Genomic DNA, 25873 nt, shown 5'->3' with positions numbered 1-25873 from the left:
GCAGCCAGCCATGAGTACGACGCCCTAACAACAGGCCCAAGTTCAAGCCTCTGTACCTTAGTCAACAAACAGGGTACGGTGGTACCAGCTTACACCAAAGGGGTCGCTGTTCGGCTCAACCTGCAAGGTGGTCAAACCTTACACCACACGCTGGGTTTCTTCCAATCCTCACCTGAATGTGTGGAACTCGGACTCACACTTGCAAACAAGCATGTCAAACACCAACACCTGTTCCAGCAATGTGATAACATCACAAAAACACACAATGTGATCGTGTACTGGAAGAAGGAAAAAGGACACTCAAAGTTACCAAGTCTAGACGAGGACTTTAAAGATCACACTGACACCCTTGCCAAAACTGGCACACTAAACAACATTCTGTGGTCACTCCCAACCCACCCACCCACATTCAAGGTTGAAGTGATTACACACAGCACAAGAACTTTACTAGCTAAACTGCCTACCTCAGAATCGCTTACGCAGGCTCCGTTGTCTACACAGACCAACATAGCGGACATGCGGGCTTCTGAAACCTTGATAATGACTTTGTTTTACCACCTCTCAGACCCCTCCATCCACCCTGGCAACCAGTCTACAGTCACTGACAACCAAAGCCCCAGACCACTGCATGATACACAAACCATGCTGCGTGCACAGAACAATATTGTGGGTTGTGCACCGTCTGACATCACAATGCCAGGGCGTGTAATGCCACGGAGCAAAAGGGGGATACTGCCAATATATTTCCATGACGCAGCATGTGCTGCACCACGCAGCACCAGAGCCACTGACACAACACTGAGGCAAGCGTCATGCCAGCAGCAAGATGTGGCAAAACATGGGCGAGGGCGAGCTAAACCCAGTCGCCGCCCACGAAGCAAAGAGACTGTCCTGTCCAACCAAAGACAGGCCTTGTTTGTTTCTTTCTCCCCTTTCTCTCTCTCTCTCCCTATTATCTGTACCAGGATGCTGCTGTGGTTTGCCGTGCCGTGCTGTCAGCCAAAGAGAGGACAGCTGCCACCGAGAAAACCGCTGAGACTCCTGACTACCGATGACAGGGCACACTACCCCAGCACTGTAACCGAATACAGCTGTACAAGGTTCCGATGGAGAGAGGACTCCCTCACTCACACTGAGGCCGATGTCAAACACCTGTTCAGCCAATATGAGAAAGTGACGGTTACACAAATGGAGTTAGGTGGACACCACCACCGCTCCAAACAGTTCCCGGGAGCTTTGCTTAGAGCCGCTGCTGCCACCAGAATGTTTAACATTGTTATGTCCAGTGTCAATGCAGCGAACCAGACTGTAAACTCCTCGAAACCACTGTTTACTGTCTTCCAGAAGGACTTTACCCAGACTCAGCTGTTTACAGCATTAACAACAGCCATGCTGTGGGAGGTTAGCTCCTCCAATGACAGCCTAACCACGAGTAAAACCCCACCGTACATGATATCTTTAAGCCTTGTGTTAACTGTGCTGTCTTACGCCATCACCATGCCAGCTGACCTGCTACAAATACACCTGGCCAACTCTCTGGATAGCGCCTTCCTACGGCACGTAAACCCCAAACAGAGAGAAGTGAACGTGCTCCTGAACCAACTCATCAGCGAGTCAAGCCAAGTCTACAGACCTAAAGACATTGTCAGTGTCAGGATGTGGAAGAGCAACACCCACACCAAAACACACATTCCAAATGTGGTGGCCTACCACGAAAGCGACACACAGCTGTACCTGGCCCCAAACATGCACATGTGTACTTTAACCAAAAACATTCATTATCTCTGCCTTAGCAAACCCTTCCTCAGACACAACTCTGAAGGAATCTGCGAGCTGCAACCCTGGGTCAGCGATACGCGCTGCCCTGCCGAAGCCAAGCCTCGTACACAAGTCACAGAAACGCAAGCAGAGATTGTGGGTAACAGATGGCTCGTCAACACTCCTGTGCGCTCAGCTATGCTGACCTACGACCAGCATGACACCGCCACCCGTGCCAACCTGCTGGACCAAGTACTGAAAGGTACCACCCAACACATTGACATTACTCCTGTCGATACAGCCCTCCAAGCACTGTCTCGACAGCCCATTCTGAACCAGTCATCTGCGGTCCTAGCCTGGACTGCTGCCGACACTGCACGGTGCATCTCCACCGTCATTGGTCCCGCCCTGACTCTTGGCGTGACCTTCATCCTATACAGGATACTCAACGAGATGCAAACCTCTACAGCCAAACTCACGACAACTGTGGCTGGAGGTCTCCGATGGAATCCCCGGAAAAGGGACGCAAAGTCAAAGACAATACCGAACCTCACCAAGCTGAATCCTCAGCTTCAGGAACCACCTGTCATCATGACCCACCTGCTGCATGACCATCACGATTCACCTGTCATCTGCCCATCCGGGATGATTGCCGTCCGATGATGTCCACACAGGGACTTCATCTGACGTAAAGGGGGAGATGTAACAGATATGCAGGTCAGCGATTCATGGGTTAAATTCTGTTTTATAAATTCAGACTGTTGGTACTAAATGCCAGCCTGGCTGGACTTAAACTATTTACGATGCCCATGCGAGCTTCAAAGAAGAAACGAAAACCCCCAACCCAAATTCTTCCAACACTGGAGACAAAGGAACTTTTCGTATAAGTTCCTTACTTTCATTTTATTATTATGTATTTTAATTATGTTTATGGATTGCATAAAATGGTTAATCCTTGTTATGTGAAAAGTATAAGTTGCAAGCTTATACTTTAGGAAATGTCTTTCCTCACTTTAACTTCCTCAAAGAGAGCCATGCTTCTGCAACCCCCACTTTTGCAGGTCGTAAAGTTTACGACCACACAGGACAGGAGAGAAGCCAAGTCACTGGCTTCTTTTGAACAATGCATTCTATGGAATGTATTCATTAACTTTCTGTTTTCATGTTTTATAAATGTATTACGTATTCCCTTTTGGTACATTTAGATGTTTCCCAACATCTGCAGTGTTATCATGTGTTAAACAAATCTTTAAATGTGTAATTCGATCTAAAAATTAGATCTTTGGTCATATATATATTATGTCTAGTCTTGTTCTAATCGTCATGCTTTGACAGACCCATTTATCTAGAGCAAAGTAATGAAAAATGTATTTAATCTGGAATAATGAACTTGCTTTAATATTCCTGATGAAATCGGACAGGCCCTAAATCATCAGGGGTTTGTCTCAACCGAGACAAAGGAACTTTCCCTCCGCTTCAGATCGCGGACATTCATTGGATGCTCCCTCGAAAATGGGCGTGAACTATTTCAAGCTATAAGAATTGACCAAACAAGGTCTACCCTCCTCTCTTGTCCTCTTCGTCGCTCTTCTTGCGCTCTTCTTTCTCTTCTTCCCGTTCTCGGACACGTCGCTCCGCGCGGCCTCGGGCCGCGCTCAGTTCACCACCCCCTCAGCACACGGACTGAGGAGAGGAAAGCCATTTTAATGGCTCCTTTGGAAGCTTTCGTTTCGTTCGTTTTCTTTTCTTTTCTTTACTAAGTTTATTAAACTATTCGCCTCTCCACGCAAGGAAGACGAATTCTGGAACAATGTTTGTTGAACCTTTCAAATACCGCGCGAGGACAGAACAAAGGACCACGTGCTCCACGCTCACGCCAAGCGCAGCGTGCACGCGCGTCACATGGCCTCCGTTTCATGGCACATGGCTGTTTCAACGGGAACAGTGCGTAAAGCTCACAAGCTCGACGCCGATCTCACGCCACTCACATGGGACACCTTTTGCAAGTATCACTTTCTCTATGGAGATTTAAATGCTGCTTTAAAGTGTTGTTATGATCTGATTTGTTGTTGGCTTCTAAAAGTTACTGACTATGATTTTCATACCTGAGCTCCTTATGTGATCCCATTCTATTTTCTCTCTCTCTCTCTCTCTCTCTCTCTCTCTCTCTCTCTCTCTCTCTCTCTCTCTCTCTCTCTCTCTCTCTCTCTCTCTCTCTCTCTCTCTCTTTTATTTGGATTCGTTATGTATTGTATAAAGCTTACTGTTTGTATTGTCGTACGCATATTTACTCTGTGTGATTTTGTAGTTTGATGTATTACTAGTTTAATTATTAAAAAACCATATACTGACGATTGGCCTGGACTCCACCCCACTCACATTACGAGTCACTGAAATGTTTTGGTCTTTAGCTACAAGCTCTAAATTTAGAAACTAAATTTATCATAAGGATAGGATAATATTTTCATGGCCAGAGAATACTTTTCCTTGAATTATAAGGCGTGATAACTTTATTGAAAATTGATAAGTCTACAGTGGTGTGCAGGACATACCACGGTTTGATCTGCAGTAATTTATAGTAAGAGATATCACAATAATTGATATGAAGAATGTAATATTGACATATTAATGAGTAAATTACAGTGCCCTGTGATTAGTATTGGTATTGGCAATTGAGCTATTTTTCATAATCAATAAAATTAAATGTAACTGTCATCTGAGATATATATTAATCAAATTCTTGATTAATTATTCAAATTCCCTATATATCATTTGAGTTAATTACTATGTAAAACTCAATGTCGTTACAACAGCCTAAATGATTCGATTACAGGGTCCAAATGTGTTTGTTAAACACAGTCCCTCCAGGTCTGTTCTCATGTTTATAAATGATCTTCTCAGGCCAAGGTTCTTTACTAAGCGCTAATGGGCACCGCCGTGCATCAGAGCATCAGCCCATAATGAAGCTTGTCATAGAGATGGATGAGATTATGGCGCAGAAGAAAAGCAGGATGAATGCGTGTGGAACCTCTGAGAGAAAACGCTTAAGAGAATGAGTGAGAATCTTTAGCGGATGCAATCCTTTTTTTTTTCCTGGAATGAATGAAGCAGTGTGTGGCCAAACGGTTAAATTAAAGCAAAGGGTCTAAAAGGGTGTCACTTCAGGACTCTTCACATCAGGTGATAACCCAACACAGTACCAGGATTGTTCCCTGTTGAATAAAAAAAATAAAATAAAAAATATTATATATATATTTGCATTTGGTGTTTGGTGTCTGACATTGGCTAGTATCTTCCAATTGACAGGTGAATTTGCATCAACAAAAAAGATATGAGGAATGTTTTATCCTCAAAAAACATACATTAAAATTCTTAACTACTCAAAATTATATGTATAGTTTTATTTATTTTTATTTTTATATATATACAAAAATATAATTTTTTCATGATATATAAATATATAATATTAAGTGTATGGACGTTTTATTTTCATATTTTTTTATAATTAAATATACAAATATGTATTATTAATTTTATATTAAATATAAAAACTATATAATATCAAATAGTTTCTATTTATTTATATTAAATAAAGACTATAATAACAATCTCGAAGCATTATTGAATTTAAATATATTATAGTTTATTAGGAATATATTTTATATATTATCTTGTCACATTATATGCATGTTGTTGTTGCAAATAGTTAAATCAACAAATGTATTTCTTTTTATAATATCAAATTAGAAATGTAATTGTATTTTAATTTAATGGTTTTAATTGTATACATTATTTTATTAGGGGCCAAGCACCGAAGGTGCGAGGCACCTATTGTTTTTGTTGGCGTTCTTATTATTATTATTATTAGGGGCCAAGCACCGAAGGTGCGTAGGCACCTATTGTTTTCGTTGGCGTTATTATTATTCTTCTTCTTCTTCTTCTTCCGCCGCAAGTCTATGGCAGCCCATAGAACCGTTTGCGGGAAAGTTGTATAATTTGGCACACTGATAGAGGACAGTCCCAACATTAACTATAGCAAATTTGAAGCCTCTAACTCCTACTCTCTAGCGCCACCACTTGTCCAAACTTTCAATGTTTGTATGCTAATAACTTTTGAACCGTAAGCCAGAAAATGGAAATTCTTTTTTCCTCTGAATCCTTGGCTCAGGCCAAGTCGAATGAACCCTAAAATTCAAAAATCGCAAGGTTTAGTTTTTTCGCTATTTTCAATTATTCGAAAAACCTACTTTTTCGAACTTGTCCTAGACAGTTAGTCCGATTGCCACGAAAATTGGCTCAGATCATCTTCAGATCATGCTGGCAAAAAGTTATGGAATTCAAGTTGATTCGTCCAACTGTTGTCGAATGACACGTAAACAAATTTGACGAAAAGCACGCAAACATGCACGTGAGGCTATATCCCGGCAACGGTTTGTCATATTGAGACCAAACTTGGCGTGTGTTATAACAAGCATGAACTGAGACTACCTGCTGTGTTTCGACACAGCGCCACCTAGTGGTCAGGAGATATGAAAAATGCATATTTTGGCTTATAACTACTGAATGGTTTGGCCAAAAATCACACAACTGGTCTCTTTAGATTCAGTGAGTCATGTCGAGTCGAATGATATCCAATTTTCCTGTGTCGGCCATTTTAGGCGTCGGCCATTTTGAATTATGTTTCAAAATGCTGTATTTTTTGAACGCAGCATCGTATCGTTTCGCAAATAATTACAAAAATATTCGGCTCCATGCCCTGAAGGTACTCAAAAAGTTTGGTGGCAGCGCCACCTTGTGGCCAATAGTTATAATGAAATATCACATAAACGCTAATAACTTTTGAATAAATTAGTCTATTAAAATTAAAATGGTCTCGCTATATTCTGTGGGTCATGCCGAGAGTATTGATACCAATAATGTGAAAATTGGCCTTACTTCCTGTCCGCCATTTTGCTTAATGTTGAAAACCTACTTTTTCGAACTCCTCCTAGACCGTTAGCCCAATTTTCACCAAATTTGACGTGAATCATCTTCAGACCATGCTGGCAAAAAGTTATGGATTTTGTGTCGATATACGTAACGGTTCTCATTTAGCGCATCAACGAATTTGCTGGAAGGGTGCCAAAATGCATTTGAGGCTGTATCTCTGCAACACTTTGACATATTTGCACCAAACTTTGTATGTGTCATCGCCACCTCACACTGACCATGCCACATAAATTTGGTAACAGCGCCACCTATTGGTCAAGAGTAATAAACCATTCATTAACCATGAGTAATTACACTTTTTAAAATGCTAATAACTTTTTAGTCCATTAGCCTATTGCAACGGAACTGGGCTCAAAATATTCCCTGGCTTATGCCGATAACATAGATACCAAATATGCCAGTGTTTACTGAAGTTCCGGTCCACCATTTTGATTTATGTGGAAAACCTACTTTTTCGAACTCCTCATGAACCGTATGTCCAATTTTCACCAAATTCGAATCAGATGATCTTCAGACTATGTTGACACAAAGTTATGGATTTTGTGTCGATAGACAAAACCGTTTTCGCATACCAAAGCGACGAAGTTGAAACACAATGACAAAATGACACTTGAGGCTGCATCTCTGGAATGCTGTGGCATATTAACACCAAACTTTGTGTGTGTCATTGAAAAGTCAAACAGAGTACACCAAATTGATTTCATAACAGTGCCACCTATTGGTCAAACTTTATAAGCCAAGTAATCATGCTACTAGAGGTGGTATTATGATTTTTTTTTTGCCATTTCAATTACAATAATTCCAAAATTACTGTTATTGCTCATTAATGTATTTGGTGTGATGCTTCATGCCATGCTTAGCTCCTACATTTGCCGTTGGAGTGCTTGGCCCCGTAATTGCTGCTTGCAGCTATATTTAGGGGCCAAGCACCGAAGGTGCGTAGGCACCTATTGTTTTCGTTGGCGTTATTATTATTCTTCTTCTTCTTCTTCTTCCGCCGCAAGTCTATGGCAGCCCATAGAACCGTTTGCGGGAAAGTTGTATAATTTGGCACACTGATAGAGGACAGTCCCAACATTAACTATAGCAAATTTGAAGCCTCTAACTCCTACTCTCTAGCGCCACCACTTGTCCAAACTTTCAATGTTTCTATGCTAATAACTTTTGAACCGTAAGCCAGAAAATGGAAATTCTTTTTTCCTCTGAATCCTTGGCTCAGGCCAAGTCGAATGAACCCTAAAATTCAAAAATCGCAAGGTTTAGTTTTTTCGCTATTTTCAATTATTCGAAAAACCTACTTTTTCGAACTCGTCCTAGACGGTTAGTCCGATTGCCACGAAAATTGGCTCAGATCATCTTCAGACCATGCTGGCAAAAAGTTATGGAATTCAAGTTGATTCGTCCAACTGTTGTCGAATGACACGTAAACAAATTTGACGAAAAGCACGCAAACATGCACGTGAGGCTATATCCCGGCAACGGTTTGTCATATTGAGACCAAACTTGGCGTGTGTTATAACAAGCATGAACTGAGACTACCTGCTGTGTTTCGACACAGCGCCACCTAGTGGTCAGGAGATATGAAAAATGCATATTTTGTCTTATAACTACTGAATGGTTTAGCCAAAAATCACACAACTGGTCTCTTTAGATTCAGTGAGTCATGTCGAGTCGAATGATATCCAATTTTCCTGTGTCGGCCATTTTAGGCGTCGGCCATTTTGAATTATGTTTCAAAATGCTGTATTTTTTGAACGCAGCATCGTATCGTTTCGCAAATAATTACAAAAATATTCGGCTCCATGCCCTGAAGGTACTCAAAAAGTTTGGTGGCAGCGCCACCTTGTGGCCAATAGTTATAATGAAATATCACATAAACGCTAATAACTTTTGAATAAATTAGTCTATTAAAATTAAAATGGTCTCGCTATATTCTGTGGGTCATGCCGAGAGTATTGATACCAATAATGTGAAAATTGGCCTTACTTCCTGTCCGCCATTTTGCTTAATGTTGAAAACCTACTTTTTCGAACTCCTCCTAGACCGTTAGCCCAATTTTCACCAAACTTGACGTGAATCATCTTCAGACCATGCTGGCAAAAAGTTATGGATTTTGTGTCGATATACGTAACGGTTCTCATTTAGCGCATCAACGAATTTGCTGGAAGGGTGCCAAAATGCATTTGAGGCTGTATCTCTGCAACACTTTGACATATTTGCACCAAACTTTGTATGTGTCATCGCCACCTCACACTGACCATGCCACATAAATTTGGTAACAGCGCCACCTATTGGTCAAGAGTAATAAACCATTCATTAACCATGAGTAATTACACTTTTTAAAATGCTAATAACTTTTTAGTCCATTAGCCTATTGCAACGAAACTGGGCTCAAAATATTCCCTGGCTTATGCCGATAACATAGATACCAAATATGCCAGTGTTTACTGAAGTTCCGGTCCACCATTTTGATTTATGTGGAAAACCTACTTTTTCGAACTCCTCATGAACCGTATGTCCAATTTTCACCAAATTCGAATCAGATGATCTTCAGACTATGTTGACACAAAGTTATGGATTTTGTGTCGATAGACAAAACCGTTTTCGCATACCAAAGCGACGAAGTTGAAACACAATGACAAAATGACACTTGAGGCTGCATCTCTGGAATGCTGTGGCATATTAACACCAAACTTTGTGTGTGTCATTGAAAAGTCAAACAGAGTACACCAAATTGATTTCATAACAGTGCCACCTATTGGTCAAACTTTATAAGCCAAGTAATCATGCTACTAGAGGTGGTATTATGATTTTTTTTTTTGCCATTTCAATTACAATAATTCCAAAATTACTGTTATTGCTCATTAATGCATTTGGTGTGATGCTCCATGCCATGCTTAGCTCCTACATTTGCCGTTGGAGTGCTTGGCCCCGTAATTGCTGCTTGCAGCTATATTTAGGGGCCAAGCACCGAAGGTGCGTAGGCACCTATTGTTTTCGTTGGCGTTATTATTATTATTCTTCTTCTTCTTCCGCCGCAAGTCTATGGCAGCCCATAGAACCGATTGCGGGAAAGTTGTATAATTTGGCACACTGATAGAGGACAGTCCCAACATTAACTATAGCAAATTTGAAGTCTCTATCTTCTACTCTCTAGCGCCACCACTTGTCCAAACTTTCAATGTTTGTATGCTAATAACTTTTGAACCGTAAGCCAGAAAATGGAAATTCTTTTTTCCTCTGAATCCTTGGCTCATGCCAAGTCGAATGAACCCCAAAATTCAAAAATCGCAAGGTTTAGTTTTTTCGCTATTTTCAATTATTCGAAAAACCTACTTTTTCGAACTCGTCCTAGACGGTTAGTCCGATTGCCACGAAAATTGGCTCAGATCATCTTCAGACCATGCTGGCAAAAAGTTATGGAATTCAAGTTGATTCGTCCAACCGTTGTCGAATGACACGTAAACAAATTTGACGAAATGCACGGAAAAATGCACGTGAGGCTATATCTCGGCAACAGTTTGTCATATTGAGACCAAACTTGGCGTGTGTTATAACAAGCATGAACTGAGACTACCTGCAGTGTTTCGACACAGCGCCACCTAGTGGTCAGGAGATATGAAAAATGCATATTTTGGCTTATAACTACTGAATGGTTTGGCCAAAAATCACACAACTGGTCTCTTTAGTTTCAGTGAGTCATGTCGAGTCAAATGATATCCAATTTTCCTGTGTCGGCCATTTTAGGCGTCGGCCATTTTGAATTATGATTTAAAATGCTGTATTTTTTGAACGCAGCATCGTATCGTTTCGCAAATAATTACAAAAATATTCGGCTCCATGCCCTGAAGGTACTCAAAAAGTTTGGTGGCAGCGCCACCTTGTGGCCAATAGTTATAATGAAATATCACATAAATGCTAATAACTTTTGAATAAATTAGTCTATTAAAATTAAAATGGTCTCGCTATATTCTGTGGGTCATGCCGAGAGTATTGATACCAATAATGTGAAAATTGGCCTTACTTCCTGTCCGCCATTTTGCTTAATGTTGAAAACCTACTTTTTCGAACTCCTCCTAGACCGTTAGCCCAATTTTCACCAAATTTGACGTGCATCATCTTCAGACCATGCTGGCAAAAAGTTATGGATTTTGTGTCGATATACGTAACGGTTCTCATTTAGCGCATCAACGAATTTGCTGGAAGGGTGCCAAAATGCATTTGAGGCTGTATCTCTGCAACACTTTGACATATTTGCACCAAACTTTGTATGTGTCATCGCCATCTCACACTGACCATGCCACATAAATTTGGTAACAGCGCCACCTATTGGTCAAGAGTAATAAACCATTCATTAACCATGAGTAATTACACTTTTTAAAATGCTAATAACTTTTTAATGCATTAGCCTATTTGAAGGAAACTGGGCTCAAAATATTCCCTGGCTTATGCCGATAACATAGATACCAAATATACCACGGTAAGCTGAACTTCCGGTCCGCCATTTTGATTTATGTTGAAAACATACTTTTTCGAACTCCTCATCAACCGTATGTCCGATTTTCACCAAATTCGAATCAAATGATCTTCAGGCTATACTGATTCAAAGTTATGGATTTTGAGTCGATAGACAAAACCGTTTTCGCATACCACATCGACGAATTTGAGGCACAATGAGAAAATGACACTTGAGGCTGTATCCCTGGAATGCTTTGGCATATTGACACCAAACTTTGTGTGTGTCATTGAAAAGTCACACAGAGTACACCAAATTGATTTTATAACAGTGTCACCTATTGGTCAAGCTTGATAAACCAAGTAATCATGCTACTAGAGGTGGTATTGGTGTTTTTTTTTTTTTGCCATTTCAAATACAATAATTCCAAAATTGCTGTTATTGCTCATTAATGTATTTGGTGTGATGCTTTATGCAATGCTTAGCTACTACATTTGCCGTTGGAGTGCTTGGCCCCGTAATTGCTGCTTGCAGCTATATTTATTATTCTTCTTCTTCTTCTTCTTCTTCCGCCGCAAGTCTATGGCAGCCCATAGAACCGATTGCGGGAAAGTTGTATAATTTGGCACACTGATAGAGGACAGTCCCAACATTAACTATAGCAAATTTGAAGTCTCTATCTCCTACTCTCTAGCGCCACCACTTGTGCAAACTTTCAATGTTTGTATGCTAATAACTTTTGAACCGTAAGCCAGAAAGTGGAAATTCTTTTTTCCTCTGAATCCTTGGCTCATGCCAAGTCAAATGAACCCCAAAATTCAAAAATCGCAAGGTTTAGTTTTTTCGCTATTTTCAATTATTCGAAAAACCTACTTTTTCGAACTCGTCCTAGACGGTTAGTCCGATTGCCACGAAAATTGGCTCAGATCATCTTCAGACCATGCTGGCAAAAAGTTATGGAATTCAAGTTGATTCGTCCAACTGTTGTCGAATGACACGTAAACAAATTTGACGAAAAGCACGCAAACATGCACGTGAGGCTATATCCCGGCAACGGTTTGTCATATTGAGACCAAACTTGGCGTGTCTTATAACAAGCATGAACTGAGACTACCTGCAGTGTTTCGACACAGCGCCACCTAGTGGTCAGGAGATATGAAAAATGCATATTTTGGCTTATAACTACTGAATGGTTTGGCCAAAAATCACACAACTGGTCTCTTTAGATTCAGTGAGTCATGTCGAGTCAAATGATATCCAATTTTCCTGTGTCGGCCATTTTAGGCGTCGGCCATTTTGAATTATGATTTAAAATGCTGTATTTTTTGAACGCAGCATCGTATCGTTTCGCAAATAATTACAAAAATATTCGGCTCCATGCCCTAAAGGTACTCAAAAAGTTTGGTGGCAGCGCCACCTTGTGGCCAATAGTTATAATGAAATATCACATAAATGCTAATAACTTTTGAATAAATTAGTCTATAAAAATTAAAATGGTCTCGCTATATTCTGTGGGTCATGCCGAGAGTATTGATACCAATAATGTGAAAATTGGCCTTACTTCCTGTCCGCCATTTTGCTTAATGTTGAAAACCTACTTTTTCGAACTCCTCCTAGACCGTTAGCCCAATTTTCACCAAATTTGACGTGCATCATCTTCAGACCATGCTGGCAAAAAGTTATGGATTTTGTGTCGATATACGTAACGGTTCTCATTTAGCGCATCAACGAATTTGCTGGAAGGGTGCCAAAATGCATTTGAGGCTGTATCTCTGCAACACTTTGACATATTTGCACCAAACTTTGTATGTGTCATCGCCACCTCACACTGACCATGCCACATAAATTTGGTAACAGCGCCACCTATTGGTCAAGAGTAATAAACCATTCATTAACCATGAGTAATTACACTTTTTAAAATTCTAAGAACTTTTTAATGCATTAGCCTATTTGAAGGAAACTGGGCTCAAAATATTCCCTGGCTTATGCCGATAACATAGATACCAAATATACCACGGTAAGCTGAACTTCCGGTCCGCCATTTTGATTTATGTTGAAAACATACTTTTTCGAACTCCTGATCAACCGTATGTCCGATTTTCACCAAATTCGAATCAAATGATCTTCAGGCTATACTGATTCAAAGTTATGGATTTTGAGCCGATAGACAAAACCGTTTTCGCATACCACATCGACGAATTTGAGGCACAATGAGAAAATGACACTTGAGGCTGTATCCCTGGAATGCTTTGGCATATTGACACCAAACTTTGTGTGTGTCATTGAAAAGTCACACAGAGTACACCAAATTGATTTTATAACAGTGCCACCTATTGGTCAAGCTTGATAAGCCAAGTAATCATGCTACTGGAGGTGGTATTGTTTTTTTTTTTTTTTTGCCATTTCAAATACAATAATTCCAAAATTGCAGTTATTGCTCATTAATGTATTTGGTGTGATGCTTCATGCGATGCTTAGCTCCTACATTTGCCGTTGGAGTGCTTGGCCCCGTAATTGCTGCTTGCAGCTATATTTATTCTTCTTCTTCTTCCGCCGCAAGTCTATGGCAGCCCATAGAACCGTTTGCGGGAAAGTTGTATAATTTGGCACACTGATAGAGGACAGTCCCAACATTAACTATAGCAAATTTAAAGCCTCTAACTCCTACTCTCTAGCGCCACCACTTGTCCAAACTTTCAATGTTTGTATGCTAATAACTTTTGAACCGTAAGCCAGAAAATGGAAATTCTTTTTTCCTCTGAAACCTTGGCTCATGCCAAGTCGAATGAACCCCAAATTTCAAAAATCGCAAGGTTTAGTTTTTTCGCTATTTTCAATTATTCGAAAAACCTACTTTTTCAAACTCGTCCTAGACGGTTAGTCCGATAGCCACGAAAATTGGCTCAGATCATCTTCAGACCATGCTGGCAAAAAGTTATGGAATTCAAGTTGATTCGTCCAACTATTGTCGAATGACACGTAAACAAATTTGACGAAAAGCACGCAAACATGCACGTGAGGCTATATCCCGGCAACGGTTTGTCATATTGAGACCAAACTTGGCGTGTGTTATAACAAGCATGAACTGAGACTACCTGCAGTGTTTCGACACAGCGCCACCTAGTGGTCAGGAGATATGAAAAATGCATATTTTGGCTTATAACTACTGAATGGTTTGGCCAAAAATCACACAACTGGTCTCTTTAGATTCAGTGAGTCATGTCGAGTCAAATGATATCCAATTTTCCTGTGTCGGCCATTTTAGGCGTCGGCCATTTTGAATTATGATTTAAAATGCTGTATTTTTTGAACGCAGCATTGTATCGTTTCGCAAATAATTACAAAAATATTCGGCTCCATGCCCTGAAGGTACTCAAAAAGTTTGGTGGCAGCGCCACCTTGTGGCCAATAGTTATAATGAAATATCACATAAATGCTAATAACTTTTGAATAAATTAGTCTATTAAAATTAAAATGGTCTCGCTATATTCTGTGGGTCATGCCTAGAGCATTGATACCAATTATGTGAAAATTGGCCATACTTCCTGTCCGCCATTTTGCTTAATGTTGAAAACCTACTTTTTCGAACTCCTCCTAGACCGTTAGTCCAATTTTCACCAAATTTGACGTGAATCATCTTCAGACCATGCTGGCAAAAAGTTATGGATTTCGTGTCGATATACGAAACAGTTCTCATTTAGCGCATCAACGAATTTGCTGGAAGGGTGCCAAAATGCATTTGAGGCTGTATCTCTGCAACGCTTTGACATATTTGCACCAAATTTTGTATGTTTCATCGCCACCTCACACTGACCATGCCACAGAAATTTGGTGACAGCGCCACCTATTGGTCAAGAGTAATAAACCATTCATTAACCATGAATAATTACACTTGTAAAAATGCTAATAACTTTTTATTGCATTAGCCCATTCGAATGGAACTGGGCTCAAAATATTCCCTGGTTTATGCCGATAACATAGATACCAAATATACCATAGTAAGCTGAACTTCCGGTCCGCCATTTTGATTTATGTTGAAAACCTTTTTTGTCGAACTCCTCATCAACCGTAGGTCCGATTTTCACCAAATTCGAATCAAATGATCTTCAGACTATGCTGACTCAAAGTTATGGCTTTTGAGTCGATAGACAAAACCGTTTTCGCATACCACATCGACGAATTTGAGGCACAATGAGAAAATGACACTTGAGGCTGTATCCCTGGAATGCTTTGGCATATTGACACCAAACTTTGTGTGTGTCAAGTCACACAGAGTACACCAAATTGATTTTATAACAGTGCCACCTATTGGTCAAGCTTGATAAGCCAAGTAATCATGCTACTAGAGGTGGTATTATGATTTTTTTTTGCCATTTCAATTACAATAATTCCAAAATTGCTGTTATTGCTCATTAATGAATTTGGTGGGATGCTTCATGCGATGCTTAGCTCCTACATTTGCCGTTGGAGTGCTTGGCCCCGTAATTGCTGCTTGCAGCTATATTTATTATTATTATTCTTCCGACTGGGAGTCTATGGCAGCCCATAGAACCAAATGCGGGAAAGTTGTAATGGTTTGACATTCTGATAGAGGACAGTGCCAACATTAAGTACACCAATTTTGGTGGGTCTAATACATTGCCTCTAGCGCCACCAACTGTCCAAAGTTTCACTTTTATTTTGTTAATAACTTTTTAACCCTAAGGCCAATCAACAAAAATCTTTTTTCCTCTGATTTCTGAGCTCATGCCGATTCGATTGCATCCTATGACGTCATTTTCCGTCATAGAAATATGGCCGCCATTTTGAATTCTTTGAAAAACCTACTTTTTCGAACTCGTCCTAGACGGTTTGTCTGATTCACACGAAAATTGAACCAGATCATCTTCAGGCAGTGCTGACCAAAAGTTATGCAAATCAAATTGATTCGTCAAACCGTTTTCGAAAAACGCTCAAACAAATTTTACGAAACGCTTAGAAAAACAGTCGCAAGGCTGTATCTCTGCAACGATTTATCGTATTCAGACCAACCCTGGTACATGTCATAACAAGCATGACCTGAGGCTACTTGCTGCGTTTCGGCGCAGCGCCACCTACTGGTCCGGAGATATGAAAAATTGCTATTTTTGCTTATAACTTCTAAACAGTTTGTCCAAAAATCATAACATTGGTCTTGTTAGATTCAGGGCAACATGCCGAGTCGACTGATATCCAATTTTACCATCTCGGCCATTTTGACTGTCGGCCATTTTGAATTTTGTGCTAAAATGCTGTATTTTCAGAACGCATCAACGGATTGTTACGAAACATGGTATGGGTCATCAGCACAATGTCCTGAAGGAGTGTGAGAAGTTTCGAAACAGCGCCACCTAGTGGTGATCATCCTTTTTTAAATGCTTATAACCTTGGGTGTGGTCGACTTATTTTCTCGAGACTCACCAAATTAGACTCCTGAAACCTTACAGAGTCCTACGATACCAAACATGCTAGGTTTCGCCTTACGGTTTGTGTAGCGTTGTGATTTAGCGCTTAAAAAACATCTGGCTATATCTTCAAAACCACTTGTCTGATCGAGACGAAACCACCGTCAGAAGTTCGGAAACATAGGTCGATAGCTATACGCCAATGCCCAAATGCCAAAATATTGATGGTAAGGTGTAGTAATATTCAATCAAAGTCAAGAGTCAGTCATTTTTTACGTGCTTTTTCATATAAATGTCTATAACTCTGAAGTGAATTGAGATATTTTCACCAAAATTGACACACATATGTATGGGCTCACTCTGAGCACACATAAAAAGAAATGGTGGGACTGAGCCTCTTGGTGGCGCTATAATAGAACAAAATATGAAATTATCATTGACTTCAATACAGTTTTGTGAAATAAAATGCAATACTAAACAAATGCATTGATGTAATATTACGAAACTCAGAATGTGCAAACAACACCATCCCCTGAAGGTACTCAAAATATTTTGAAACACCGCCACCTAGTGGTCAACAGTTATAACTCAATTTAAATAAAGGCTAATAACTTTTGAATAAATCTGGCTATTGACATGACGCTGGTCTTTTTAGATTCCTTGGGTCAAGTCGAGAACATAGATACAAAGTTTTCCTTATTTGGCTGAACTTCCTGTCCGCCATTTTGATTAATGTTGAAACTTACTTTTTCGAACTCCTCCTAGACCGTTAGTCAGATTTTCACCAAATTTGACGTGGATCATCTTCAGACCATGCTGGCAAAATGTTATGGATTTTGTGTCGATATACGTAACGGTTCTCATTTAGCGCATCAACGAATTTGCTGGAAGGGTGCCAAAATGCATTTGAGGCTGTATCTCTGCAACGCTTAGACATATTTGCACCAAATTTTGTATGTGTCATCGCCACCTCACACTGACCATGCCACAGAAATTTGGTGACAGCGCCACCTATTGGTCAAGAGTAATAAACCATTCATTAACCATGAATAATTACACTTGTAAAAATGCTAATAACTTTTTATTGCATTAGCCCATTCGAATGGAACTGGGCTCAAAATATTCCCTGGTTTATGCCGATAACATAGATACCAAATATACCATAGTAAGCTGAACTTCCGGTCCGCCATTTTGATTTATGTTGAAAACCTACTTTGTCGAACTCCTCATCAACCGTAGGTCCGATTTTCACCAAATTCGAATCAAATGATCTTCAGACTATGCTGACTCAAAGTTATGGCTTTTGAGTCGATAGACAAAACCGTTTTCGCATACCACATCGACGAATTTGAGGCACAATGAGAAAATGACACTTGAGGCTGTATCCCTGGAATGCTTTGGCATATTGACACCAAACTTTGTGTGTGTCATTGAAAAGACACACAGAGTACACCAAATTGATTTTATAACAGTGTCACCTATTGGTCAAGCTTGATAAACCAAGTAATCATGCTACTAGAGGTGGTATTGGTGTTTTTTTTTTTTTTTTGCCATTTCAAATACAATAATTCCAAAATTGCTGTTATTGCTCATTAATGTATTTGGTGTGATGCTTTATGCGATGCTTAGCTACTACATTTGCCGTTGGAGTGCTTGGCCCCGTAATTGCTGCTTGCAGCTATATTTGTATTTGATCTTATTCCAACAAATCCGCAGTCTGCGGTGCTTATGACTTTTTATTCCAGAGAGATTTTAAATTAAATGTAATGTTTTCTGTGACTATAAAACCGTCCTGACCCACACATTGAGAACCATTGATTTAAGGAATCTGCATCTCCTCCAGGATCAGACTGTTTCAGTCCGAGATGGCCGGAGTTGTGTCTGTGTTTATGTGAGGGCTTTTTAAAACATAATTCAGAAAATCAATACCAGTTCATCTCCAAGTGCTGCCGAAAGCATTCAAGCATTAAGCTGCGGCAGACACCATATAGAGTGATCATCACATTCTTTTCAATCAAATGACAGGGAAATATTGATTTGTTTTCATAACGAGAGCACATGTGTATATGATTATATCAGCTGGAGGTCAGCAAAATGATCATTTCTCCACTGTTCGACAGCTGAGGAATAACGAGCAGAGAGTTTGCCCATTTGCGCTTCAATTAGACCCCACTAACGGCGGGCTGCGATAATTAAATCAGAGTTAATTTTCACAATCCCTAAAATAGCCCCCACATTACATTGCCTCTTCCTCCGGAGAGACACATAGCTTATTTTGAAGCATTAGGTATAATTAGGCACTATTAATTTGGATTATGAAGTGCACCCTTGTCTTTTTGGAGCTAATTGTGATGATGTGGTTACTCCAGTCATGGTTGGCTTAACCGCGGCTCTATGGCAACAATCTATTGACCTTTGTGCACTGCAAGAGCCGCGTATGCAAGAAGAGAAAATAGTCCGTCGGAAAAATAATAATCATGTTAGATGGCTCTGTTGAGATGTGCTCGAGATTCCCAGCCATAAACTTTAATTCTCTGTCATCTTTAGGCAGAGCAGAATCTTTCTGCTGCCCAAATAAAAGCTGTTTGAGATGTCTGTAAATATGACAGTCGAATGGACTCTACCGCCACAGTGGTTGCCCTTTTTTAAGTAATTTTATTATTATTAAAAGAAATGTCGATCAAACAGCAGTCTGGAACCTTTTCCTATCTGTTAAAGAAACTATATTTACCCTGTTATGAATTTTCTTTAACATAAATCATTGGCCATTTCTGTCAGTGTAAGTTGCTGTTGTTGTTATTTACTTCATTTAAAAAGCAGGATGACAAAAAATGAATGGCTACTATGGCAACCATTCAGTTTTGTCAACCTACTTTCTTAAAATAATTACTTACAAGAGTTTTTATTATTAAAAATTTAACTTTTGCAAAAATTCGGCATATTTTTGACCCCATGGCTCCAATCTCATATATAAAAGCTACTTTTAGTGATGTAATCGATTTGCCAATGAAAAACAAAAAAACTAAAACTACTAACTACTACCTATCTATTTTTCCCTCTATTTAAATATTTGTAAAGATATCACATGTGGAGATGTCAAATAAATTGTGTTGTAAACACAATTTCAATAAATATTTAATACATCATTTATAATATAATTAAAATGTAATTAATTAAAAATGTTATAATTAGTATTTTAATTAGCTGAAATTAAATATTTTAATATTTTATATTATATTAAATACATTTTTAATCAAATTGTATTTGATCTTACTGCAATTCTAAACACACGTACATCCTCAACCGTGAGCTTTGTTCAAAGTTTTCTGCATCTGAAGAGATCAAATTAAGTTTTTTATTTAATTTTAATTTATTCAATGGTTTCAAGTATTTTTATTTTATTTTATTTTCAACAAACCCCCAATCTGCAATGCTTACTTTAGTATTATTAAGATAGAATTATAATTGTATTAATATTTTTAATTCGTTTTTTAGTGGTGCTCGATAAATATCGTCCGATAATTAATGCGCATCTCGTCAGTAAAGCCGGTTCTCTAATCAGCGGTAAATTCCATCAGGTGTGTGATTACACATAGAGCAGCTGTTACTACACAGAGCCGTTGTTAACTGACAAGCTGCACAAATCCACGTTCATTATCAACATTGATTTGCAATGAAATTTACCATTAATTAGAGAACCAGCTTTACTGACGAGATGTGCATTAAATATCAGTCGATTGTTATCGCGCACCCCTATCGTTTTTTATTTTTATATTTTCCATTTTCATTTCAAAATGTAAAGTTTTGGTCCGTTTGTTGCGTGTTTTGTCATTTTTTATTTTTTATAAATTTTTATATTGTTTTATTAGCTTTTAGTCAAGTTTTAGTTATTTTAGTACATCTACTTTAATTAAAATGAGGATTGATTATCTATATATAATTTTTTGTTTTGTTTTAGTTAATATTAGTACTTATTACTTTTACATTCATTTTTTATTCCAGAAAGATTTAATGTTTACTTGATGCCGACCCCAAACCTGGATATCTACGGAGAGTGCACGATGCAGATCACCCACGAGAACATCTACCTTTGGGACATCCATAATGCCAGAGTCAAGCTGGTCATGTGGCCGCTCAACTCCCTGAGGAGATACGGCAGAGACTCGACCTGGTTCACATTTGAGTCTGGAAGGTGTGTGAACGACATTCAATTCTAGTTGGGAGTGCTTTTGTTTGACAAGATGTTTTCATCATAAATCAAATAGTCCTGATTCTGCTGCTATGGATATTGATTCGCTGATTCATGAAGGTGCTCAACATTTAACATATGCTTTCCCTTGCAGGCTGCCCTTAAAGCCTACTCTTACTGTTCAGCCTATTAGGACAAGAACATGAGTGTACTGCAGACTAATAGAAGCTATAATTGCTTAACGGATGTGCGTGTGTGTGTGTGTGTTGTGCTCTTACAGGATGTGTGATACAGGGGAGGGTTTGTTCACGTTCCAGACCAGAGAAGGCGAGATGATCTATCAGAGAGTTCACTCTGCCACATTGTCCATCGCTGAGCAACATGAACGCATGATGATGGAGATGGAAAAGAGCTCCCAGGTATAGTAAAAATAGATGTCCCATAATTCTACAGGGTACACTGGATAGAAAGGCATTTCTTATTTAATATTTTACAACATGGTGCTATATGTATTATTCCATAATGTTAGTGCAATCATATTTCACAAATGAGTCTCCACTGTTGTATGAATGGCATTACAGTCTATTTTAGTGAATTTAAAATTCACTTTTCATTACTGATTCAAAGTTGATTTTCCATAAAATTTCTAAAAAAAAATTTTAAGGTGACACAAATGTTTATGATTTTTTTTTAAATATACTTAATAATAATAATAATAATGATAATGATAATAAAAATAATAATAATAATCACTTCTATCATTTAACTATTGATTTTACTGACCTTAAACAAAACAAAAAATCATAAGCAAGGTTTAGGTCTCAAAACAGGCTACTCTACAAATTTGGGGATCAGTAAGATTTTTTCCCCCTTTGTTTTTATTATTATTATTTATTTTAGTTTATTTGGGGGGGGGGGGGGGGTATGGGGGTGGACTGCTGGGGGTGGCCACTGCTAAACGAGAGGCAGATCTGGCACACTTTCTTAAAAATGACTCATATATAACAAATATATACATACATGCATAGTTGTAAGGCAGTTTTAATCACCTTTTTAGTAACTTAATTGACAGTATAACTATGACATTGCATAATTCTAGTTTATTTTGCATTTTATTAAATTACATAATTACAATTACATAAATTACATTTGTGCATGCGATTGTAGTGCATGCACTACAAGCACAGTATGACAGCTGACAGGACAAAAACTTTTTTTTTTTACTAACATATGGCCAGACAACTGATGTCACACTGAAGTTGCCTCGTCACCTGTACCGTTTCTGCACTCATTTGACTAGCACCTGTCGCTGAGGCGAAGTGGAGTGTGTGTCTGAAACGTATCCCCTTTAATGTGGCCGTAGAGATGTTATGTCTTTAAATAAATGCTATTCTTATCAAAAAAAAAAAAAAAAAGAGATGGAAGCAGCAGTTGTGAGCGGGGCTGCCAACCCTAGCCCTTGGCCCTGCGTTAACTGCATTAAATATTTTTAACGCTGTAAACTGGAAAAATTTATTGCATGATTAATTGCTAATTTTGACAGCACTAATTATTGTCTTAGATCAGAAAACCTAAAAATCTACCTTTTATCACTGCACAATATACAGTAATTGAATATCAGGACTGCAGCTTCCCTGTCAAGATTCTGCCAGTTATCGAAGTATGTTTTCCCGCTTCCTTGCTTGCACAGTGCACAGTATGTGATGTTTTATAAACCCAGGTCACAGAACACTGGCATCTTTGAAAAGCAGCTGCAGTCAAATAATCCTGAACTGCACTAATGGTCAAGTACCTTCAGAAATGCTGCACTTATGTGTTCCTATGGCTCAACCGGTAGAGCTTGACGTTAACAACATGAAGGCCAAGAGTTTGAATCCCAAGAATATGCATACTGATAAAAGCATACCTTCAATGCAGTTGAATTCACTTTGAATAAAATGTAAATGTAAATGGCTTTGAGACTCATCTTAGTTTCAAGATAACGACAGAAATAACAGCCTCGGGAGTTTTTCAGTGTTCAAAGCTTCTGAACGCTAATGCCTTAAAATGTTATCCTGCCATTTTGGCTATCAACGTGTCATTGAAAGCACATTTTGGTTATTTCTCCGAACCCCCTGAAGCTAGCGAGGCTGATGAATCGTTCAGTTGCCTGATGTGGATGGTCTTTTCTGCGCTATTTAGACTGTGCTGCTGCCTCGCTGGCAGTGAATCTGTGCTGTCATCTCGAAGGCCTTCAGTGGAGGCTGATGAGACTTGACCATATGGCCCTGCGCTCAGATCTCGCCATCCAGGATCCCTGCCAAAAATGCTGCTTGCTCTGAAATCTTGATCAAGAGTCCTGCTAAGAGTCTTTATTGGTTCGGAATTATGAAATTCTCTTAAAATGCTATGATAAATGCTCTTTTTAAAAGGATGTAATGACATCACACTCCACCTGTCATCTGTAATGATCAAAACTGGCTAATGGAGGGGTGCTGTTTACCGGAGAGTCTCGGTCTTTGAAATCTTCTCAGTGTAAGCCCTTTCCGAGTGATTTGACTGGAAATATAACCAATGTAACCCAATGATTTTCTGCTCTGCATCACAGACTCTTCCAAACGAGAGCACATTAACAAAGTCGATATCTCTCCCGCGAAGCGCTTACTGGCACCACATCACGCGTCAGAACAGCGTGGGAGACATCTGCAATTACCAAGGTAAGAAAGAGCTCCTTCCCACTCCACAGCTCAGTGAAAACACCATCTTTATATGTCTGTCGTACTTATGAGGGTGACGATTTCATCTGAAGCTCCACTGGGTACATTTATAAATTGGTTTGCAACACTGGTCCTTTCGCTTGGGTAAAATAAATCAATGCAGGGATTGAGTAAAGCATTAATATTGCAACACATTTGTGTGTATATCATGCTTTTTTACATCCTGCTGGCCTTTTTGGAGTCCTTGAGTGAAAAGTGTTTTGTATGAATGTTTGAATGCAGTTCTGTATTAGTTTAGCTGGTGGATTTAATTCACCATGAGAATTAAAGTGAACGTAAATTAAGCATGGAAGGTTTCCATAGTGATCTTGAAATACCAGTAAAGCCGAGTTCCGCATAGGGAGCGGATTTGCATAAAGTAGCTGATGAGTTAATCTAATTAAAACAATTGTGTCAGCAGAACCTTACTCTGTTCATGCTTATTAAAACATTTCTGATGTTTCTCCAACAAATACATTCATAACTACATTTCATTACAGAACATTTCATTTATTTACCCTCATATTGTTCCAAACCAGTTTGACTTTCTTTCATGGAACATAATAACAGACATTTAGCAGAGTGTTTAAGGTGCTCTTTTCGTTCCAACCAGGAACCAGGAGCTTTCAGAGCAATAGGGGCTTTCACACCATGTTGTTCCCTTTCAGTCGGTCACTTTCGACGTCACGTCAGTAATGACCAACAAATTGGGATCTCACTTATAGAGACCAATCCACTTTGAGTGGAAACTAAATGAACCAATGGACATTGGCATGCAATGGTTGCATCTAGCTGCCGCTGATCACAGCGCGAGTATAACTAGGCAGCAGGTAAGGCACGTATTCAGTTTTTTGCTTCGGAGCTGAGCGAACACATCATTTTGCTCCTTTTTTTTTTTTGGAGTTTTAGTGGTATGCCTCTTAAGCAGTGGTGGCTTACCAGGTCATAGGAGGCGAGAAGGTCAAATCATCCACAGCTCCCATTGGGACCTGACTCTAGTGCTCAAAGCACAGCAGGGCCCATTTGAGCCTTTGCAGTCAGTCGAGCTAACACTTCTTTTTTTTTTTTTTTTTTTTTTTTATATGAAAGCTCTGCTCCTGACTGCATTGGCCTCCATCAAGAGGGTAGGGGACCTGCACACATTTTCGGTTGACGAATCGTGCCTAGAGTTTGAGCCAGCTGACTCCCAGGAGATCCTGAGGTCCTGGCCTGGCTATGTGCCCAAGGTTCCTACTACCCCCTTCAGGGATCAGGTAGTGAAACCTGTAAGTGCTACCTCCAGTAGGGATGTGACGGTGGCTGATTTTTACCACCACGGTAGTCATGGACCAACAACCGCCGGTGGCATGGTGTTGATAAAAAAAATAATGATTATATATATATATATATATATATATATATATATATATATAATATATTGGTGTCAAAATTTGCTCGTTAACAAAGGCGATCATTTTTTTTTTTTCAGTTTAACATATTCAAAATATTTAACATAGGGGCGGGGATGACCATACTCCGCTTCTGTCACTTTTTCTCATGACAAGAAGTGAATTTATTCAGTCGCAGAATGACTGAACAGGAGATGTTTCAGACACACGCTCCACTTGACTTTATTATCAGGTTCAAGTTATGCGAGTGCGGAAACGGTCCTGTGCTCAAAGGCGCCGGTGCGCGCTTCCTCTGTGCATATCCTTTCATATCAAACTGCGAAATAAACTATGTGCAAGCAGTGTCGTGGTCAGTTAATTCATGGAATAACCAAAAAAGGTGATTAAATCTGACTTAAACTGTGCATGCATGTAATATATTTTATATGTATTATATACAGGATATATGTATATATATTTATGCACATCTCTAGAAATCAGCCCAGCACTGTCTCACTCATCTATCACATCCTATTTAACTCGTCTGTTCGTGTTTATTTGAGCACTTCTGTCATTGAACGCCACCTGCAAAACACTAAAATATATATCAAAGAAACAATGCAGTTAAACAATAAAGTAGCCTAAATAAGAAAGTTAAATACACTCTGTCTAACAGACGCGAGCGACGCAGCGTGACAAAATACTCATTATAATCAATGATGCTACACTGGAAGCTGCCCGACAAGACATGATAAATCCCCATCCGGTCTGTGAGGTACTGACACGGAGTTCAAATTTCCTGTATAGACACTAGACAAACTAAAGCCGTCACAATGCGGTTGTGTTGCTTCGTGGTTTACTTTTCCGCCACCAAGAAAGCTCAGTAGCTCCTCATCTGCACTCACTCTCTTTGAAATAGGAATCGTTGCCATATTTCTTGTTACCATCTTTTATTT

General features: G+C 39.3%; 1 protein-coding gene across 3 annotated transcripts in view; it reads left to right on the top strand.

The window, feature by feature from the left end:
• The window catches only part of LOC128013632 (docking protein 6), a 111963-nt gene that overhangs the window by 72376 nt on the left and 13714 nt on the right, over nucleotides 1–25873 (top strand). For all 3 annotated transcript variants that reach the window (XM_052596745.1, XM_052596747.1, XM_052596746.1), the window contains exons 5-7: nucleotides 20629–20818; nucleotides 21096–21234; nucleotides 23403–23511. In XM_052596745.1, the coding sequence (XP_052452705.1) occupies nucleotides 20629–20818; nucleotides 21096–21234; nucleotides 23403–23511 (438 nt within the window). The remainder of the gene's footprint in view (nucleotides 1–20628; nucleotides 20819–21095; nucleotides 21235–23402; nucleotides 23512–25873) is intronic.

The sequence above is a fragment of the Carassius gibelio genome, chromosome B24, assembly GCF_023724105.1.
Source record: "Carassius gibelio isolate Cgi1373 ecotype wild population from Czech Republic chromosome B24, carGib1.2-hapl.c, whole genome shotgun sequence".
In the NCBI taxonomy this organism is placed as follows: domain Eukaryota; kingdom Metazoa; phylum Chordata; class Actinopteri; order Cypriniformes; family Cyprinidae; genus Carassius; species Carassius gibelio.
This window is presented reverse-complemented; position numbering and strand designations above follow the sequence as displayed.